At 46.0% G+C, this 18500-nt stretch overlaps 1 protein-coding gene across 1 annotated transcript in view; it reads left to right on the top strand.

Moving 5' to 3' along the window:
• Nucleotides 1-1057: 1057 nt before the first annotated feature.
• Nucleotides 1058-18500, top strand: part of COL20A1 (collagen type XX alpha 1 chain) — a 195751-nt gene continuing 178308 nt past the window's right edge. Inside the window, exons 1-7 of the mRNA XM_087889017.1 lie at nt 1058-1162; nt 6607-6750; nt 8108-8236; nt 10081-10248; nt 13941-14096; nt 15478-15597; nt 16559-16723. Coding sequence (XP_087745143.1) covers nt 1099-1162; nt 6607-6750; nt 8108-8236; nt 10081-10248; nt 13941-14096; nt 15478-15597; nt 16559-16723 — 946 coding nt within the window. The 5' untranslated portion in view covers nt 1058-1098. The remainder of the gene's footprint in view (nt 1163-6606; nt 6751-8107; nt 8237-10080; nt 10249-13940; nt 14097-15477; nt 15598-16558; nt 16724-18500) is intronic.

Below are 18500 nucleotides of genomic sequence, written 5' to 3'. Positions count from 1 at the left end.
GCAGAGATTCACTTAGCAACAGCAGCAAAGAAGGTTGTAAAACATGGACCAAACTCATTTAACTACTGTCTCGCTTAGCGACGGAAATTTTGGGTTCAATTCAGTGGTGGGATTCAAATAATTTAACCACCGGTTATTATTTTATTTTCTTATTCATATTTCTATGCCGCCCACTCTTCGAGGACTCTGGGCGGCTTACACCAAAGACAGTATACTAAATAGCATATTGCCCCCTAACAATCTGGGTCCTCATTTTACCCATCTCGGAAGGATGGAAGGCTGAGTCAACCTTGAGCCGGTGAGATTTGATCCGCTGATCTGCTAAACTAGCAGTCAGCTGAAGTAGCTGCAGTACTGCACTCTAACCACTGCGCCACCTCGGTTCTCTACCCCAGTGTTTCCCAAACTTGGCTATTTTAAGATGCATGGACTTCAATTCCCAGAATTCCCCAACCAGTATGCCTGGTTGAGGAATTCTGGGAGTTGAAGTCCATACATCTTCAAAGGGTCAAGTTTGGGAAACACTGCTCTACCCTAATGACCGGCTGGGTGGGCATGGCCATGGTGGGCATGGCCAGGGCGTGTGATAGGCAGCACTCGGCCTCCTGCACCCCCCTGGGAGCAAAAACAGGCCATGTGAGGGGGTGCACCGCCCCCTGTGCCCCGTTTTGGGCCTAGTAGGCTTTCCTACTCCCTGAGAGCAATAATGGGCCACGGGGGGGGGCAGCGCTGCACCCCCTCGTGCCCCGCTTTGGGCCTAGTAGGCCTCCCTGCAGTTACCTAGGAGCCAAAATGGGGTGCATGGGGACTTCTGGAAGGGGCGGGGAGGGGAGGGGTATGGCCAGCCAGCAATTTAACAACTGGTTCGGCCAAAGTGGTGCAAACCGGTTGAATCCCACCAGTGATTCAATTGTCATAAGTCGAGGTCTACTTATATGTTGTGAGGAAGATAAGGCACTGAAAGATGCAGTCACAATAGCACCCCCCACCCCCCAACCCCCCATCATTTTTTTCTGCTTCTATTTGTAAAGATAATGCTGGTTCTTTGCAGGGTCAAACCGCCTGAAGCTGACGGTCCTTTCAGAAGACAGATTACAAATGAAGTGGAAGGAAAGCGAAGGAAACACCAGCGGGTACAAAGTTCGTGTAAAGCCAATGGCAGGTATAATGCTAAAGAAATCCAGCTGAGCTTCTTCTTCCAGAAATATACCAATTTGAAGGGGGTCTGTGTCACTGATTTGTATCTGAATAGGGTTGGATTCCGTTTTGGATCTTCACTTTATTTATTTAAAGCAAGGGTCTCCAACCTTGGCCACTTTAAGACTTGTGGACTTCAACTCCCAGAATTCCCTAGCTAGCTGGGGAATTCTGGGAGTTGAAGTCCACAAGTCTTAAAGTGGCCAACGTCGGAGACCCCTGATTTTAAAGACCCAGTTGTTCTTTATTATTATTATTATTATTATTATTATTATTATTATTATTATTATTTATTCAATTTATATACCGCCCTTCTCCTAGTGGACTCAGGGCGGTGCACAGCCAAAACTAAAATACATAACAATACAAAATTTAAAATTAATTAAAAGAATTATATACTTTGGTCCGAAATTAAAACAGTGCGAATTAAAACCCATTAACAAATTAAAACTAAACAATTAATAACCATTAAAAACTAAAAAAGGTTCTTAGTGATATTCCTACTTCACTCTAGTTCAGGAGTCTCCAAACTTGGCAACTTGTGGACTTCAACTCCCAGAATTCCTTAGAGAGCATGCTGGATAGAGACTTCTGGGAATCGAAGTCCACAAGTATTAAAGTTGCCGGGTTTGGAGACCCCTGGTGTAGTATCAGTGTTTCTTAATCTTGGCAACTTTCCGATAGGTGGACTTCAACTCCCAGAATCCCCCAGCCAGAATTCCTCAATAGTTGGTTGGGGAATTCTGGGAGTTGATCCACGAATCTGAAAATTGCTAAGGTTGAGAAACACTGGTTTAATGGTTGCTGAATCTGCACAGGGATAGTAGCATAAACAAAATGTCCAACTATTCTTATCAGAGTTTGGATTTTAGATTTATTTCCCATGTGGTCCAAAATGGAAGGTGCTGGATTAGGAGTGTTGAAACCTAGTGTTGAATAGGTCAGTATTTGAAGTTTCTTGGGAAGCCTTTAAGTCAATCCCAAAGGTGATGTAAGGTCCCAAAATACACTCGAGTCACCAGAATGCCAAAGAGAGAGACTCAAGACGAGGCTTGCAAAAAAACCCAGATTTTATTTATGGCCAAAAACAAAATACTGGGTGGGACTATATCCAGAACATACAGATACAATGCATGCGAGGAGATAGCCACACCTTGGGGAAGGTATGGCGTCCTTTTATACCCTCAGAGACGTCAACTTAGTACCCAATTCTGGCCTCCTAATTTAGGTTTGTGTATTCCTTGTTGCCCTGCAAGGGGGAATAGAAACTTCCCAATTAGTCATCTTGAGCATTTTTTTGTTTACTCAATTGGCCACTTTGCCCCCTGGCCCTGGAAAGCAGGAGTTTATCCCGATGAAACATAAATTAGGGCTGAGATGTAAATTATCCCTTGGAGATACCTACCATGCTCTTAGATGGCACAAGAAAAAACAGGGAGAAGATTGATATGGGTTCAGGTCAAATGGCAGGGACATATGTTTGACAAATACCAGATACATTACAGAGGCCTAATAACAGAATATGTTTGTTACAGGAGATACAAATATAAAGGCATAATATATGTGATACAAGTACAAAGGCATATATGTATTACAGGAACCTAATGGTTACAGAATCTAGTATACCAGTATATCATATTCTAGTATTATTTATTATATCCTTATTATTGTTTCCCTTCAGTGATTTTTTTTTACAAGAGGCAACTGGACTTTCTGGTTTTTCTTTGAAGACATTTCACTTCTCATCCAAGAAGCTTCTTCAGCTCTGACTGGTTGGTGGGGAATGGAAGGATTTATACCAGGGGTGAAATCCAGCAGGTTCTGACAGGTTCTGGAGAACCGGTAGCGAAAATTTTGAGCAGTTCGAAGAACTGGTAGCGGAAATTTTGAGTAGTTTGGACAACCTGGAAATACCACCGCTGGCTGGTCCCCAGAGTGGGGTGGGAAAGGAGTTTTGCAATATCCTTCCCCCAGGAGTGGGGAGGGAATGGGGATTTTGCAGTATCCTTCCCCTGGAGTGGGGAGGGAATGGGGATTTTGCAGTATCCTTCCCCTGGAGTGGGGAGGGAATGGGGATTTTGCAGTATCCTTCCTCTGGAGTGGGGAGGGAATGGGGATTTTGCAGTATCCTTCCCCTGGAGTGGGGAGGGAATGGGGATTTTGCAGTATCCTTCCTCTGGAGTGGGGAGGGAATGGGGATTTTGCAGTATCCTTCCCCTGGAATGGGGTGGGAATGGAGATTTTGCAGTATCCTTCCCTTGCCACGCCCACCAAGCCACACCACGCCACGCCCACCAAGGCACGCCCACAGAACCTGTGGATTTGGATTTCACCATTGATTTATACTCCTTGCAGACTGCTGGTCATTTGCATTCTTTTAACATTAAGGTCACTTGGAGGTTTTAACAACTCGCTAAAAGAATGCAAATGACCAGCTGTCTACTAGAAGTATAAATCCTTCCATTCCCCACCATCCAGTCAGAGCTGAAGAAGCTTCTTAGATGAGAAGTGAAACATCTTCAAAGAAAAATCAGAAAATCCAATTGCCTCTTGAAAAAAGCACCTTTGGGACTGGATGACTGTTCCGTTCCCGTCCCACACAAGCACCCCCACAGACGGCCCGGAGTTAATAAGCCACACGACAAAGTCTTTGAAGATAAAGCTGGCAGCAATCCAGTGGCTAGCTGCCAATTCAGACTTTACTCACACAAAACAAAGATTAGACTCCAAGCATTCCGATAAAGCAGGCAAAGTTTCAGCAATACAAGGATTAGTCCAAATGCAGTCAGACAAGGAAGGCAGGAGTCCAGTAACACAGAGATCATGGATTATTTCTAGTTTTTGCTCGTCACAAACTGAACCAGCCACCACACCCACATTTATACCCTGTGGGGTGTGGTCCAGTGACTCAGCTAATCTCTGGCACGCCCTCCCCTCTGCTGCGCACGCTTCTTCTTGCGCCGCTGTTGAGGATCCAGCCAGCACTTATCTCCTTCGTCTCTGTCCACCTGTGGCTGCGGGGACGTGCTTGGCTCTGGCCTATCTCTTGGCCTTCGGTGTCCTCCGGAGGCATTGCCAGAGAGGAGGGTCCTGGAGAGGGAGGCCTTGCCAACTCCTCTCCCTCACTCTCAGAATCTGCATCTGTCGATAGCCCAGGCTCAGGCAATGGAGCCACAAAAATAACTGAGTATCTCCATAGACTTTGAGTCAATCCTTCCCTGTCAGCCGAAAAACCAGGGCGACACCCATACAAAGGAGGCAATGCTTGGGTAGCACCAAAATCAAAGCCCCGCCCCTTTCTTTGCTGCATGCACAAAAGAGGTGGAGCTTCCACTGCAATGCTCCGCCTACTGTCCTCTGTCTGAAGAACAGTGTTTCTTGGCAACTTTAAAATAGGTGGACTTCAACTCCCAGAACTCCCTAGTCAGCTCGGCTGGCTGGGGAATTCTGGGAGTTGAAGTCCACCCATCTTAAAATTGGTCGGTTGGGAAACGCCACCAAAGGACACACAAAATACTGAAAAGGGAAAGAGAGGAATAGATACAAAGATTTTAAAAATTACACAATTATCCAGCAATGAAAATCTGATTTTAAAGAATGAACCCCTAGATAAAGTGAAGAAAAACATTTTTCTTGCGCCGATCTTTATTCAAAAACAATGTTGAACTTCCTTTTGAATAAAATTGATAGTTTATAGTTTAATTTATAGTTTTATAAATTTATAGTTCAATTCTCATTTCAGATCTCTGGTTCCACATCTGACCTTGGATAAACCTAAACAGACTGTTACCTCCTTTATCTTTAATTCAGATAAATTTGGAAAATATGCAGAGATATCATTCTGGACCCTTAAGCTAATTACAGATGTGCAAAATCAGATCTAAACCTACTCTGATTATGTCCCTGAGGGTGCTGTAGCTTCCCTATGAAGCAGATTCGATGTGAAGTTTAATTCTAGTTGGTTAAACAAGTCAATAACACACCAGAAACTGACAAAGCGGTGAAAGGCGCTCATATTTTACACACAAAGCGGAATTATACAAGGAGAATGAAGACAGAGTGTGCCTCTATTTAATTTAATTCTAAGTCAAATGGTCAATAGATTTAATTTAAGGGCAGCTTACAGAGTTTCTGGAACAGGCAATTTCCGCCTCACAACATTCTGCCATTTTGCTTACAGTTTGCCAATTTGCAGTTGTTTGGAAACACTTCTTCTCTCTGAATCTGGAAACTAGGAAAGCAGTTCTCAGTGACAAAAAAATATTGAGGGAAGACAAGGAGACTGTAGAGATAGCCTGACTAGGTGGCTCAGTGGCTAAGACACTGAGCTTGTCGATAAGAAAGGTTGGCAGTTCGGCGGTTCAAATCCCTAGTACAGGTCTTCTGTGTGAGCAGGGGGTTGGATTAGATGACCTCCGAGGTCCCTTCCAACTCTGTTATTGTTACTAGATAGATTCGCCGTGGGGAAGAGAGACATTTTAGTCTAGGATAGCCAAACGTCAGAAGGAATCTAGAACAAAAGAGAGATTTCCTGACAGTTGAGAACAATTAATCAGTGGAATGGCTTGCTTCAGGAAGTTGTGGAGGTTTTGAAGAAGAGACTGGACAGCCATTTGTCTAATAATATGGGTCTCCTGCTTGAGCAGGGGGTTGGGCTAGAAGACCTCCAGGGTCCCTTCCAACCCTAGGTATTACTCTATGTTCTGTCTATTCCAATTGACAAATTGTATTAAGTGGCATAGACTTTAATGAGCTCACGGACGTTTGGCTATCCTAGACTAAAATGCCCATGTGGGCGTGGCTTGGTGGGCATGGCATGGCTTCATGGGCGTGGCTTGGTGGGCGTGGCATGGCATGGCAAGGCATGGCATGGCTTCATGGGCGTGGCTTGGTGAGCCTGGCAGGAGAAGGGTACTGCAAAATCTCCATTCCCTCCCCAATCCAGGGGAAGGATACTGCAAAATCCCCATTTCCTCCCGATCAGCTGGGACTCGGGAGGCAGAGAATAGATGTGGGCGGGGCCAGTCAGAATTTTTACTACCGGTTCTCCGAACTACTCAAAATTTCCGCTACCGGTTCTCCAGAACTGGTCAGAACCTGCTGAAACCCATCTCTGCATTGGCCCATTCTGGGATCACATGAAACAATTTACGTGACATGGAGGGAAGGTGGTGTGATCATTCCCAGTGGCTTTGTGTGTGTGTTTGTGTGTGTGTGTGTGTGTGTGTGTGTGTGTGTGTGTGTGTGTGTGTGTTACAGGCTGTAAAGCACCCATTGTGCCTCCATTGTAAATCCGAGTGGTCGTTAAGCGACCGCTTGTCAGTCAAGGACTTTGCTTGGGCTGTTTAAGCTGTGATTTGTACGTTGGTGAATTTATTTATTTTTGTTTCCCTCTTCTACCTATGGTAGGTGACTCTGAGCAGGAAGTGATGTTGAAAACCAAGATGGCGAAAGCAACCGTGGGTGGGCTGAGTCCCACCAAAGAATATACTCTGCAGATCTACATCCTTAATGGATCCCAGGAAGCCCTCTTTGTCAAGAGGAAATTTGTGAGTAAGTGTGGTTTCTGCTTCCTTCTGGTCCATGTACTTTACTCTTGGCCAGGCTGGATGTTCTGTTCCCCTTCCCCACACGGGCAAACACACAACCAGGCACGTCTGCCAAGATTCTATTAAGCAATCAGACTAGAAACCCTTGCAGATAAGAGTTTTGGCAGTAAACTGCGAAATGTCTGCCAAGTCAGTTTTCACTCACAGTCAGCAAGAGAGAGAGTTTATCCTCAATCCGGTTTAGTAGCAAAAAGTAATCCATGAAGCAAGAGTTAGCCAAGGTCCAATCCAAATAAGCACAAGCCAGATTTCAGGTAACACAATGTGACCCTCAGGTTTTTAACTTTGACCGTCACAAAGCCTGAAGAGCAATCACACCCACTTTTATTCCTTGTGGGGTGTGGCTCAGTGACTCAGCTCAATCTCTGGCCCTCCCACGCCTCTTTCATTGCTGTACACGCTTCTCCCTCTGACGCTGCCTGGGATCAAGCCAGGATTCATCATCCTCGCTCCCTATCTGTTGTTATTCCGATATGCTTTCCTCCTGGCATCTTCCAGGCTGACCCTCTTGGCTTTCAGATGGAACCTGAGGCATTGCCAGAGAGGAGGGTCCTGGAGAGGGAGACCTTATCAGTTCCTCCCCATCACCTTCTGAGTCCTCTTCCTCTGTTAGGACAGGCTCCGGAGTTGGGGTCACAACAGTGGCTTTGTAGTTGTCCTCGGTGTTCTCTGAACTTGGTTGTTTTCTTACATACATTTTTAGACTTAGACTTAGAATAACTTTATTGTCACTTTGAATGTACACTAATCGGCATACATTAAAATGAAATTTCTTTGCGTACAGCTCTCAAAAGGTCACCATCTCCAACATACACGACATGAACATAACAAGATAAATAAATAAATAAATACAAAATTATGTATATACCCACATATATTATATGACACAGAGAAACAATACAGTCTTTCATTACCCAACTAGGTATCATCACCAGTGCTGGAAGGGAGTGGGGTTGCGAGGAGGAGGAGGAGGGGGAGGAGGAGGAGGAGGAGGAGGAGGAGGAGGAAGACTGTGGGGTCCTTGGTGCTCTCTGAGCTTGGTTGTTTTCTTGCAGGCATTTCATTACCCTACTAGGTAACATCATCAGTGCTAGAAGGGAGTAGGATTGGATTAACACTGTTCATATACTAGCATCTTGCTCTGTCAGTGTTGATTGGGATGTTCTTAGTGGTTGATTGTTTACTGTTTGGTTGTTTGTCAAGAAGACTCCCACCAACACTGACAGGGTAAGTCAGGGCCTCCATCTGATTTGCTTGATCTCTGGACTGACTTCATTTTCATGTCACTTTGGCTGCCACAGTTGAAGAACTGAAAAATCACTCCCAATCCAGAAGCCACAGGAAGCATCCCACCAGTATGCCGGAGAAGGGAGGAATTCTACCAGTTGAAGTCACTTCGCCAACTCCAGATGAAACTTCAACTTTGATAGGTATGAATTGAGTGGGGTCACTGGTCACCCACTCAAAGGGGCCACAGGTCAGCCCCATTCCTGATTATTACAAGTAGTCTTTGACTTACAACCATTCGCTTAGTGACTGTTTATAGTTAACAACGGCACTGAAAAAAGTGAGCGATGACTGTTTTTCACACTGTTGGCAGTTTTCCCCATAGAGCCCAACATTTCTGTTGCTAAGTGAGTCGTTTGTTAAGTAAGTTTTGCGACGGGTTAAATCCAGCAGGTTCTGACAGGTTCTGGAGAATCGGTAGCAGAAATTTTGAGCAGTTTGGAGAACCGGCAAATACCACCTCTGCCTGACCCCAGAGTGGGATGGGAATGGGGATTTTGCAATATCCTTCCCCCAGGAGTGGGGACGGAATGGGGATTTTGCAGTATCCTTCCCCTGCCACGCCCACCAAGCCACACCCACCAAGCCACGCCCACAGAACCGGTAGTAAAAAAAATTGGATTTCACCACTAGTTGTGCCCCACGTTACGACCTTCCTTGCCGCAGTCGTTAACTGAATCACTGCAGTTGTTAAATTAGTGACACGGTTGTAAAATGAATCAGACTTTTGGATGAATCATGGATTTTGATTGTCAGGAAGTCACAACAGGGGAATCACGTGATACCGGGACACTGCAACTGTCATAAATATGAGTCAGTTGTCAAGCACCTGAATTCTGATCTTGTAACCATGGGGATGCTGCAAACAGTTGTAAGCGTGAAAAAAGTTCTTAGATCAGGTTTTTCAGTGCTGTTGTAACTTCAAACGGTCGCTAAGTGAATGGTTGTAGGTTGAGGAGTATAAGTGTTGGAATTCATTGCTGGAATGTACAGCTAGTCCTCAATTTACAACAGTTCATTTAGTGACCATTCAAAGTTACAAAGGCACTGAAATAAGTGACATATGACCATTTTATCACTTACACAATCCCCATGATTATGTGATGAAAATTCAGATGCTTAGCAACTGCTTCATACTTATGACCGTTGTTGTGTCCCGGGGTCATGTGATCATCTTTTGTGATCTTCTGATGAGCAAACTCAGTGGGGCATCCAGATTCACTTAACAACCGTGTTACTAACTTAACTACCTCAGTGATTCACTTTACAACTGTGGCAAGAAAGGTTGTAAAATGGGGCAAAACTCACTTAACAAATGTCTCACTTAACAACAGAAATTTTGGGCTCGATTGTGATCATAAGACGAAGACTACCTGTATTTCTATGCAGTAGTATTCAGCCAGTGGATGGCAGAGTTTACAAGTCTGGATCTACTTTATACACTTTCGCTCTAAGTAAAGTTTCCTGTTTTCTGTTACAGTTAAAACAGTTGAGCAGTAAAGCACATGGTGACTGTACTCATTGTTTGCTCTGTGACCCTATATATATAAATAAGAATTTCTAACAATAAGGACTCCTGCCTTGAGAAAGTAGTGGACCAGAAGACCTCCAAGGTCCCTTCCAGTCAGGGGTGAAATCCAGCAGGTTCTGACAGGTTCTGGAGAACCGGTAGCGGAAATTTTGAGTAGTTCATAGAACCGGCAAATACCACCTCTGGCTGGTCCCAGAGTGAGTAGGGAATGGGGATTTTGCAGTATCCTTCCCCTGGAGTGGGGTGGAAATGGAGATTTTGCAGTATCCTTCCCCTCCCATGCTCACCAAACCACACCATGCCCACCAAGCCACGCCCACAGAACCGGTAGTAAAAAAAATTTGAATTTCTCCACTGCTTCCAGCCCTATGATTCCATGATCCTAAAGTTGAATTTCTTTGAGTAAATGTGTAGGATCGGGACTAACGTTCCTTCTCTTGATGATTTATAATATAGGAAGAGTTGAGCCAGGGAAGAAAAGGCAAAACACGTCACCTTTTAAGCCAGATGATTATATGCTCAACGCTGAGCCAACGTTGATGCTGCCAACCTTACCGAGCGTAATAGAATTTGAAGGGGATTATCTGGCCCGAAGGAAAACAAGCAGCGACAGCTTCAGGAGAGGTGAGACGTCGTTCGCAGAGATTCCGTAGTGCCGCTCTTCCTGCAAACTTTCATAGTAGCCTCTATTGGCTGCTTGCTTAGCATCAGAAAGAGGTTTGGTTCTCCTCATTGCCTTATCACCTTATCATGCGTTAGGTTATATTATAAGTCATTACCATTAAAGATTGTTTCAGTTACATATAGCAATACAATAGCACTTAGACTTATATACTGCATCACAGTACTTTTACAGCCCTCTCTAAGCGGTTTACAGAGTCAGTGTTGTGACTCCGTTGCCTGAGCCTGGGCTATCGACAGATGCAGACTCTGAGAGTGAGGGAGAGGCCTCCCTCTCCAGGACCCTCCTCTCTGGCAATGCCTCCGGAGGACACCGAAGGCCAAGAGATACGTCCTCCTCCTCCTCCTCCTCCTCCTCCTCCTCCTCCTCCTCCTCCTCCTCCTCCTCCTCCTCCTCCTCCTCCTCCTCCTCACAACACCCACTTCCTTTTAGTACTGGTGATGTAACCTAGTTGGGTCATGTAACGTCTGCAAGAAAACAAGCAAGCTCAAAGAGCACCAGGTTGAGGCGCCGATTTTAACTTTATGACATATGACAACTGAAACAAACAAACAAACAAAAAAGACCGATGCCCCACATTAGAGACAGTGAGATGCACAAATGTGAAAGGCACATTTTGTGATGGGATCTGACCTGGAGAACTCAGGGAGATACTTTAGCCTGAAGAGGAAGCTGATAGGTGTTAATTTCGCATGACGGGAAGTCGTTCGCTTCTAGGGATAACGCAGGGCGGATATAGATTGGAACACTGATGGAATCCTGGCATACGGGCAGGATCGTGTTTCCCAAAAGACAACCTGGAGAACAGAGGTGTCAAACTCAATTTCATTGAGGGCCACATCAGCGTTGTGTTTGACCTCGGAAGGCTGTGTGTGTGTGTGTGGAGGGGCATAGCCGAGGTAGACATAGGCATGGTGGGTGTGGCCGAGGTGGCCGTGGACATGGTGGATGTGACATGGGACTTCTGTTGGGGGGGCACCTGTGGTGGCCAAGTGCTAAGGCAGGACCAGTGCTTGGTTCATCCCGGTTCAGCCCGGGTCTCCTGAGCTGGTAGCGGTGACGATATGACGTCACCGAACCGGTTCTGCCCCCCCTGCTCCTCATGCCCCCCCGCCCTCCCGCATTATTCTTACCTTTTATTTGGCCCCACCCCCAATCTATTGCTGCCTCCTGAGTCCCAGCTGATGGCTAGAGGGAAAAAAACTGTTTAAACTCTTGCCGCGGGGCTTCAAAGGGCCGCTCTACAGCTGATCAGTGTTTAAAGAAAACAAATGAGTAGACCGGTGCCTGCAAAAATACATGAGTAGATCAGTGCCTGCAAAAAATAAATGGGTAGATCGGTACAGCTCTGCAAGCAGTTAAAAGCCTGGTAGACCACTACCTATGCTAAATCCTAAATAATTGTCACATGACCATCAAGCCACGCCCACAAAATAAGCCACGCCCACAGAACCAGTAGTAAAATTTTTTAGAACCCATCCCTGGGCAAGACCCCTCCCTCACTATGTTGAACAAAACTCCGCATTGGCGACCGGAAGGATATCCGGCCAGTAAACACTCAGCTCCATTCAGTTGCCCAGACTCCACTCCGCAAGGGATTATGTGGTCATTAAAAGGAGATGATGATCCTTCAGAAAGAAAAAAAAAACAAATGTTCTTAAAGTCCACATTTTTTAGTTACTCGGAGCCAGGGGTTTTTACAGACGGGGAAATCAAAATGGTGGGTGCAATTGGGCAATCTAAGCCCCGCCCTTTTACAATGTCAAAAACACATTATAAAAAGGCAGTTTTGATCGTCTGGTCACACGCATTATCCCATCCCAAAGCTTTTTCTTCCTTGAAGAGAAGACAACAGAAATACAGAAATGGATCACGTATCAAAGTCAGCAAATGTTTCAGTTCACGTGGCCCTTGATTTACAACCAGTGGTGGGATTCAAATTGTTTTACTACCGGTTCTGTGGGTGTGGCTATGTTGGGTGGGGGTTGTGTGACTGAGTGGGCGTGGCCAACTTGACATCACTCACGGCAAGGTGGGGTGCACCTTGTGTGGCGAGTGGGTGGGTGGGGCTGGCGAGCGGTGAGCAGGCAGGGGCGGGGCCAGCCAGAGGTGGTATTTGCCGGTTCGGTGCCCCAGTTAAAATTTCCGCTACTGGTTCGCTTGAACCAATCCGAACTGGCTGAATACCACCTCTGCTTACAACCATTCGAGTAGTGATTGTTCAAAGTTACAGCAGCACTGAAAAAAAGTGACTTATGACTAGTCCTCGTACTTATGACTGTTGTGGCATCCTCATGGTCAAGGGGTCAAAATTTGAGCCCTTGGCAACCGGCATGTATTTTCAATGGGTGCAGCATCCTGGGGTCAGGTGATCACACATGTGACCTTCAAAGGTGGCTTCTGATGAGCAAAGTCAATGGGGGAGGGCGGATTCACTTAACAACCCATGATTCACTTAACAATTGCAGTGATTCGCTTAGCCATCATGGCAAAAAGGGACACAAAATTGAGGATGCCTCCATCCTCCCATTGCCTTTCTTAGCAATGGAAATATATTGTGGTCCTAAATTGAGGATTACCTGTATTTTGGACCTGGCGTTTGAATCCTCACTAATAATTTCAGAATGAGTAAGTCCCCTCCTTTTAATGCTGTAGAAATCTCAGCTACATTTTTAAACAATTCAGCTGACATCCAAAATCATCTCTTTCTTCTCCTTCTCCTTCTCCTTCTCCTTCTCCTTCTCTTTCTCCTTCTTCTCCTTCTCCCTTCTTCTTCTTCTTCTTCTTCTTCTTCTTCTTCTTCTTCTTCTTCTTCTTCTTCTTCTTCTTCTTCTTCTTCTTCTTCTTCTTTCCTTTTCACTTCCTTCTCCTCTCTTCCTTTCCCCTTCCTCCTCCTCACTTCCTTTTCCCTTCCTCCTTCTCTCTTCCTTTTCCCTTCCTCCTCCCCTCCCCCTCCTCTCTTCCTTTTCACTTCCTTCTCCTCTCTTCCTTTTCCCTTCCTCCTCCTCTCTTCCTTTTCCCTTCCTCCTCCCCCTCCCCCTCCTCTCTTCCTTTTCACTTCCTTCTCCTCTCTTCCTTTTCCCCTCCTCCTCCTCTCTTCCTTTTCCCTTCCTCCTCCTCTCTTCCTTTTCCCTTTCTCCTCCCCCTTCCCCTCCTCTCTTCCTTTTCCCTTCCTCCTCCTCTCTTCCTTTTCCCTTTCTTCTCCGCCTCCCCCCTCCTCTCTTCCTTTTCACTTCCTCCTCCTCACTTCCTTTTCCCTCCCTCCTTCTCTCTTCCTTTTCCCTTCCTCCTCCCCCTCCCCCCTCCTCTCTTCCTTTTCACTTCCTCCTCCTCACTTCCTTTTCCCTTCCTCCTTCTCTCTTCCTTTTCCCTTCCTCCTCCCCCTCCCCCCTCCTCTCTTCCTTTTCACTTCCTTCTCCTCTGTTCCTTTTCCCTTCCTCCTCCTCTCTTCCTTTTCCCTTCCTCCTCCCCCTCCCCCTCCTCTCTTCCTTTTCACTTCCTTCTCCTCTCTTCCTTTTCTTTTCCTCCTCCTCTCTTCCTTTTCCATTTCTTCTCCCCCTCCCCCTCCTTGTCCTCTCTTCCTTTTCCCTTTCTCCCCTTCCCCCTCCTCCTCCCTGACTCTTTCATTTCATAGTTTCCCATTTCCAGTGCGATACCTCTGCTGCGACTGATATTATCCTGCTGGTGGATGGATCTTGGAGTATCGGACGCAACAATTTTGGACTCATTCGAGAATTCCTGGCAGCTTTGCTGGCACCTTTCAATATTGCTGAGGATAAGATCAGAGTAGGTGAGTGGCATTTTTTTTTTGCAGGATTCAAATTCAGGAATGATTCAGTTTTGGAAAAAAAAATCATGTTTTCTACCAACCCAAGGACGCGGCAACATATATCATTATGGCAGAGACTCTTTGATCTCTTAAAATCATTTCTTGCATTGTTATGATAGTAATGAATTCATTGGTAATTGCATCTCAAGAAGTAGTTGCAACAATAGAAAAGGTCTAGACTTAGAAGAGACAGGTTTTCAAAGAATTCAGGAACTACTCTTTGTCAACTTGCAACGCATTCCTGGCCTGCTCTCGAGTTGTCATAAGCAACGGGGGGATGGGAAACTGACAAACCGTCACGGCAGCCAAAGACAGATGCACATTCAAGATTTATCTCTCTCAAGGCTGTCTCCCAGGGTTACCCACAGCGGCTGAGTGGTCTCTACAACCCATGAAATTGCTCCGTTGGTGAATGTGATTGAAGATACACCCTGGGGGGAGGAGGGAATCAGGGTCATAATTGGGGTGTAAATTACATAGGTGCAGAGCTGGTTTCACTTGGGAACATGTCGACATGAAGCTCCTAATAAATAACTGGATTTCTTTTGAAGCTTGACTCATGATTTAATTAGGGCATCCCTGACACTCTTGTTGCTGTTTTACATCCTCCACATGATGGCGCATCTTTCTTTCTTTCTTTCTTTCTTTCTTTCTTTCTTTCTTTCTTTCTTTCTTTCTTTCTTTCTTTCTTTCTTTCTTTCTTTCTTTCTTTCTTTCTCTTCCTTCCTTCCTTCCTTCCTTCCTTCCTTCCTTCCTTCCTTCCTTCCTTCCTTCCTTCCTTCTTTTTCTTCTTTCTTTCTTTCTTTCTTTCTTTCTTTCTTTCTCTTTCTTTCTTCCTTCCTTCCTTCCTTCTTTCTTTTTAAAAAAAATAATTTTATTGAATTGTTTACTAAAATTTCAATTCAGAAAAAGGGAAAGAAAAAGGCAGAAAGTGCATGCAAAAGGAAAAAATGTTATTTTATTGACATTTTAATCAATAGAGAAAAACTAAACTGGAAAGAAGAGCGCACACACAAAAAGGAGTAAAATAGAAGAAAGATTTCTTTTTTAAAAAAGTAATTGTATTGAAATTTTTAATAAATTAAAAACTAATATAAACTAATATAAAAGGAAAAGTGTAGGAAAAAAACGCAGGGGGGAAAAAAGGAAAACAAGAATTTTAAAAATAATTTTATTGGTTTTTATTTTTAACAAACATAGCAAAAAATTAATATAAGCTACACTTTAAAAAAAATGAAAACGGCAGAAATTGCAGCAAAATGAAAAAAAGAAAGAAGTAGAAAAAAGCGCGGAAAACCCCCCAGTTTTCTTTCTGACTTCTTCTCCCTGTCATTTCTTTCAGGCTTGTCCCAGTACAGCAGCGACCCACGGACAGAATGGGATCTGAATACATATTCCACCTGGGAGCAGGTGTCCGAAGCCATTCGGAATTTGCGCTACAAGGGAGGGAACACCTTCACAGGTAAATTGATTACCTGAGCTCTCTGGAGGTGGTAGGTAAACTTTCCCCATGGTGGGGTGGGGGAGAAGGAGGATGTTGTGGCCCGTCAGCGGCCTGTGCAGCTAATAGCTGATTCTGACAGCGAGGAGGCTGGTGTGGTGCTTTGTTTTGGGCCTAGGAGGCCTCCCTGAAGCCTCCTGGGAGTGAAAACGGGCCGTGAGGGGTATGGTGTGTGCCCCCACATCCCATTTTGGGTCTAGGAGGCTTTCCTGCACTTACCTGGGAGCCAAAATGGGGCACATGGGGACTCCTAGAAAGGGTGGGGATGGGTGGTGCCAGCCAGCAATTTCACTACCGGTTCGCCCGAACTGGCCTGAACAGGCTGAATCCCACCACTGCCTGGGACACTGCAACCGTCATAAATGTGTGTCAGTTGTCAATCATCCGAATGTAAATCACCTGGCCATGAGGATGCTGCAACGGTCATAAGGGTGAAAAATGGTCCTAAGTCACTTTTTTCACTGCCTTTGTAACTTTGAACGGTCACTAAATGAACTATTGTAAATCGAGGACTACCTGTATTTGTAACTGTTGCGGTGTCCCAGAGTCACGTGTTCGCCTTTGGCGACCTTCTGATGAGGATGGGGAAAGCCAGATTCACTTAACAACCGTGTTACTGACATAACGACTTGCAGCGATTCACTTAACAACTGTGGCAAGAAAGCTCGTAAAATGGGGCAAAACTCATTTAACAAATATCTTGCTTAGCAGCATAAATTTTGCGTTCGGTTGTGGTCGTAAGTCGAGGACTCACCTGTAAAACATTTTGCCATGTTTGTCACCCTTTACAGAAAGAAGCAGGGTGGTGAAAAACCACTTTTGCCCGGATTTAAGAAAAGGGAGAAATCAGGACCTGAATTACATCTCATTCCTTTTCTTCTAAATATAATTTCTTCCTTCCCTCTTTTTTTCTCCATCCAAGGATTGGCACTTACTCACGTCTTAGAGCATAATCTGAAGGAAGACGTGGGCGCGAGGCCTGAAGCTTCTAAACTCCTCATCCTTTTGACCGATGGCAAATCTCAGGATGATGCCAGCCCACCTGCCCAGACCTTGAAGAATATGGGAATCAAGATATTCGCTGTGGGTGAGTCCCCCAGACCAGTGGTGGGTTCTAATCGGCTTTACTACCAGTTCTCTTCGTGCATGTGCTTCGTAAACTTGCGCTCTGCGCAACTGTGTTGGGAATCTGCCCAGCTGGGGTACGGCAATCCACTCTGCCGCACCTCTGCCCACTCAGCTGGGCTAAAAAAGAAGAAATAAAAGGTAAGAATAACACGAGGGCGGGCGGGAGGGCCCAGCTCCCGGACAAAGAGAACCGGTTCTGTGACGTCAGATCGTCACCGCTACCGGCTCGGCCGAACCGGGCTGAACCGGGAGGAACCCACCACTGCCCCAGACCCAAGTCAGCATGGGGAATTCTGGGAGTTGAAGTCCACTCCTCTTCACCGCTTCAAAACCCTCCAAAACTCGTGTCTCATGCCAATACCTGATCCGACCACGAGATGGTGCTGCCTCCCTACGCAAGCTGAAATCTTTTGCAAACTAAACAGTTATTTCTATTCCAAGAGCCTTTCTCCAGTCTGGTGCTAAGAAATAGTTTGGACTACAAGTTCCATTATCCCTGGCTGCTTTGGCTATGATGAATGTTGACTGGACTGATGTGAACTGTAGTCCCTTGTATCTGAAAGGCTCCTGGATAGGTATAAATATTGAGGGGCTTCACATACGTCGAATCTACTAAACGTCATCGAAGTAGGGTTTTGTGTTAGATTTATGCAATTCTGCTGGACTGAGCTGAAATGTAGTGGGGTTGTGTATGGGTAGGGTTGTGATGGCGAACCTATGGCACGTGTGCCAGGGGTGGGTTCTAAATTTATTTTACTACTGGTTCTGTGGGCGTGGCTTATTTTGTGGGCGTGGCTTGATGGTCATGTGACAATTCTTTAGGATTTAGCAGAGCTACTGGTCTACCAGGCTTTTAACTGGTTACAGAGCTGTACCGATCTACCCATTTATTTTTGCAGGCACTGATCTACTCATTTATTTTTGCAGACACCAGTCTACCCATGTGTTTTTGCAGGCACTGATCTACTCATGTATTTTTGCAGGCACTGGTCTACCCATGTATTTTTGCAGGCACCGGTCTACCCATTTGTTTTCTTTTAACACTGATCAGCTGTAGGACGGCCCTTTGAAGCCCCGCGGCAAGAGTTTAAACATTTTTTTTCCCTCTAGCCATCAGCTGGGACTCAGGAGGAAGCAATAGATTGGGGGTGGGGCCAAATAAAAGGTAAGAATAACGCGGGGTGTGTGGGGGCGGGGACGGGGCAGAACTGGTTCAGTGATGTCATATTGTCACTGCTACCGGCTCGGCGGAACCGGGTGGAACCCACTACTGACGTGTGCCACAGGTGGCATGTAGAGCCCTCTCTGTGGGTATGCTCACTGTCGCCCCAGCTCAGCTCCACTGCGAATGCGCACGCACCTCCTGCTGGCCAGCTGGTCTTTGGGTCTGTGCTGTGCAAGCACGGGGGGCACATGCGGAGGACTCATGTGCGCAAGCACAGGGGCTGGGGCGCATATGCGGGGGCACTTGCATTGGATTTTGGGGGTTCGCGTATGCATGCCCCCCTGCACCACACTTTGAGCCTGGAAGGCCTCCTGCACCAATCTGGGAGCCAAAATGGGGTGGGGGGGCACCATGCAAGGGCCCCCGCGCCCCATTTTGGGCCTGGAAAGCCTCTTGCATCAACCTGGAAGCCAAAACGGGATACGAGGGGGCCGGAGCACATGCGCAGTGGACACATGCACATGTGTGGGGCGGGGGGCATGTTCAGGGAGGCACTTGCATTGCATTTGGG

The sequence above is a fragment of the Pantherophis guttatus genome, chromosome 3, assembly GCF_059756535.1.
Source record: "Pantherophis guttatus breed Tessera chromosome 3, ASM5975653v1, whole genome shotgun sequence".
NCBI classification, from domain to species: Eukaryota; Metazoa; Chordata; class Lepidosauria; order Squamata; family Colubridae; genus Pantherophis; species Pantherophis guttatus.
Note: the sequence above shows the minus strand (reverse complement) of the source record. Positions and strands in the feature narration are given on the sequence as shown.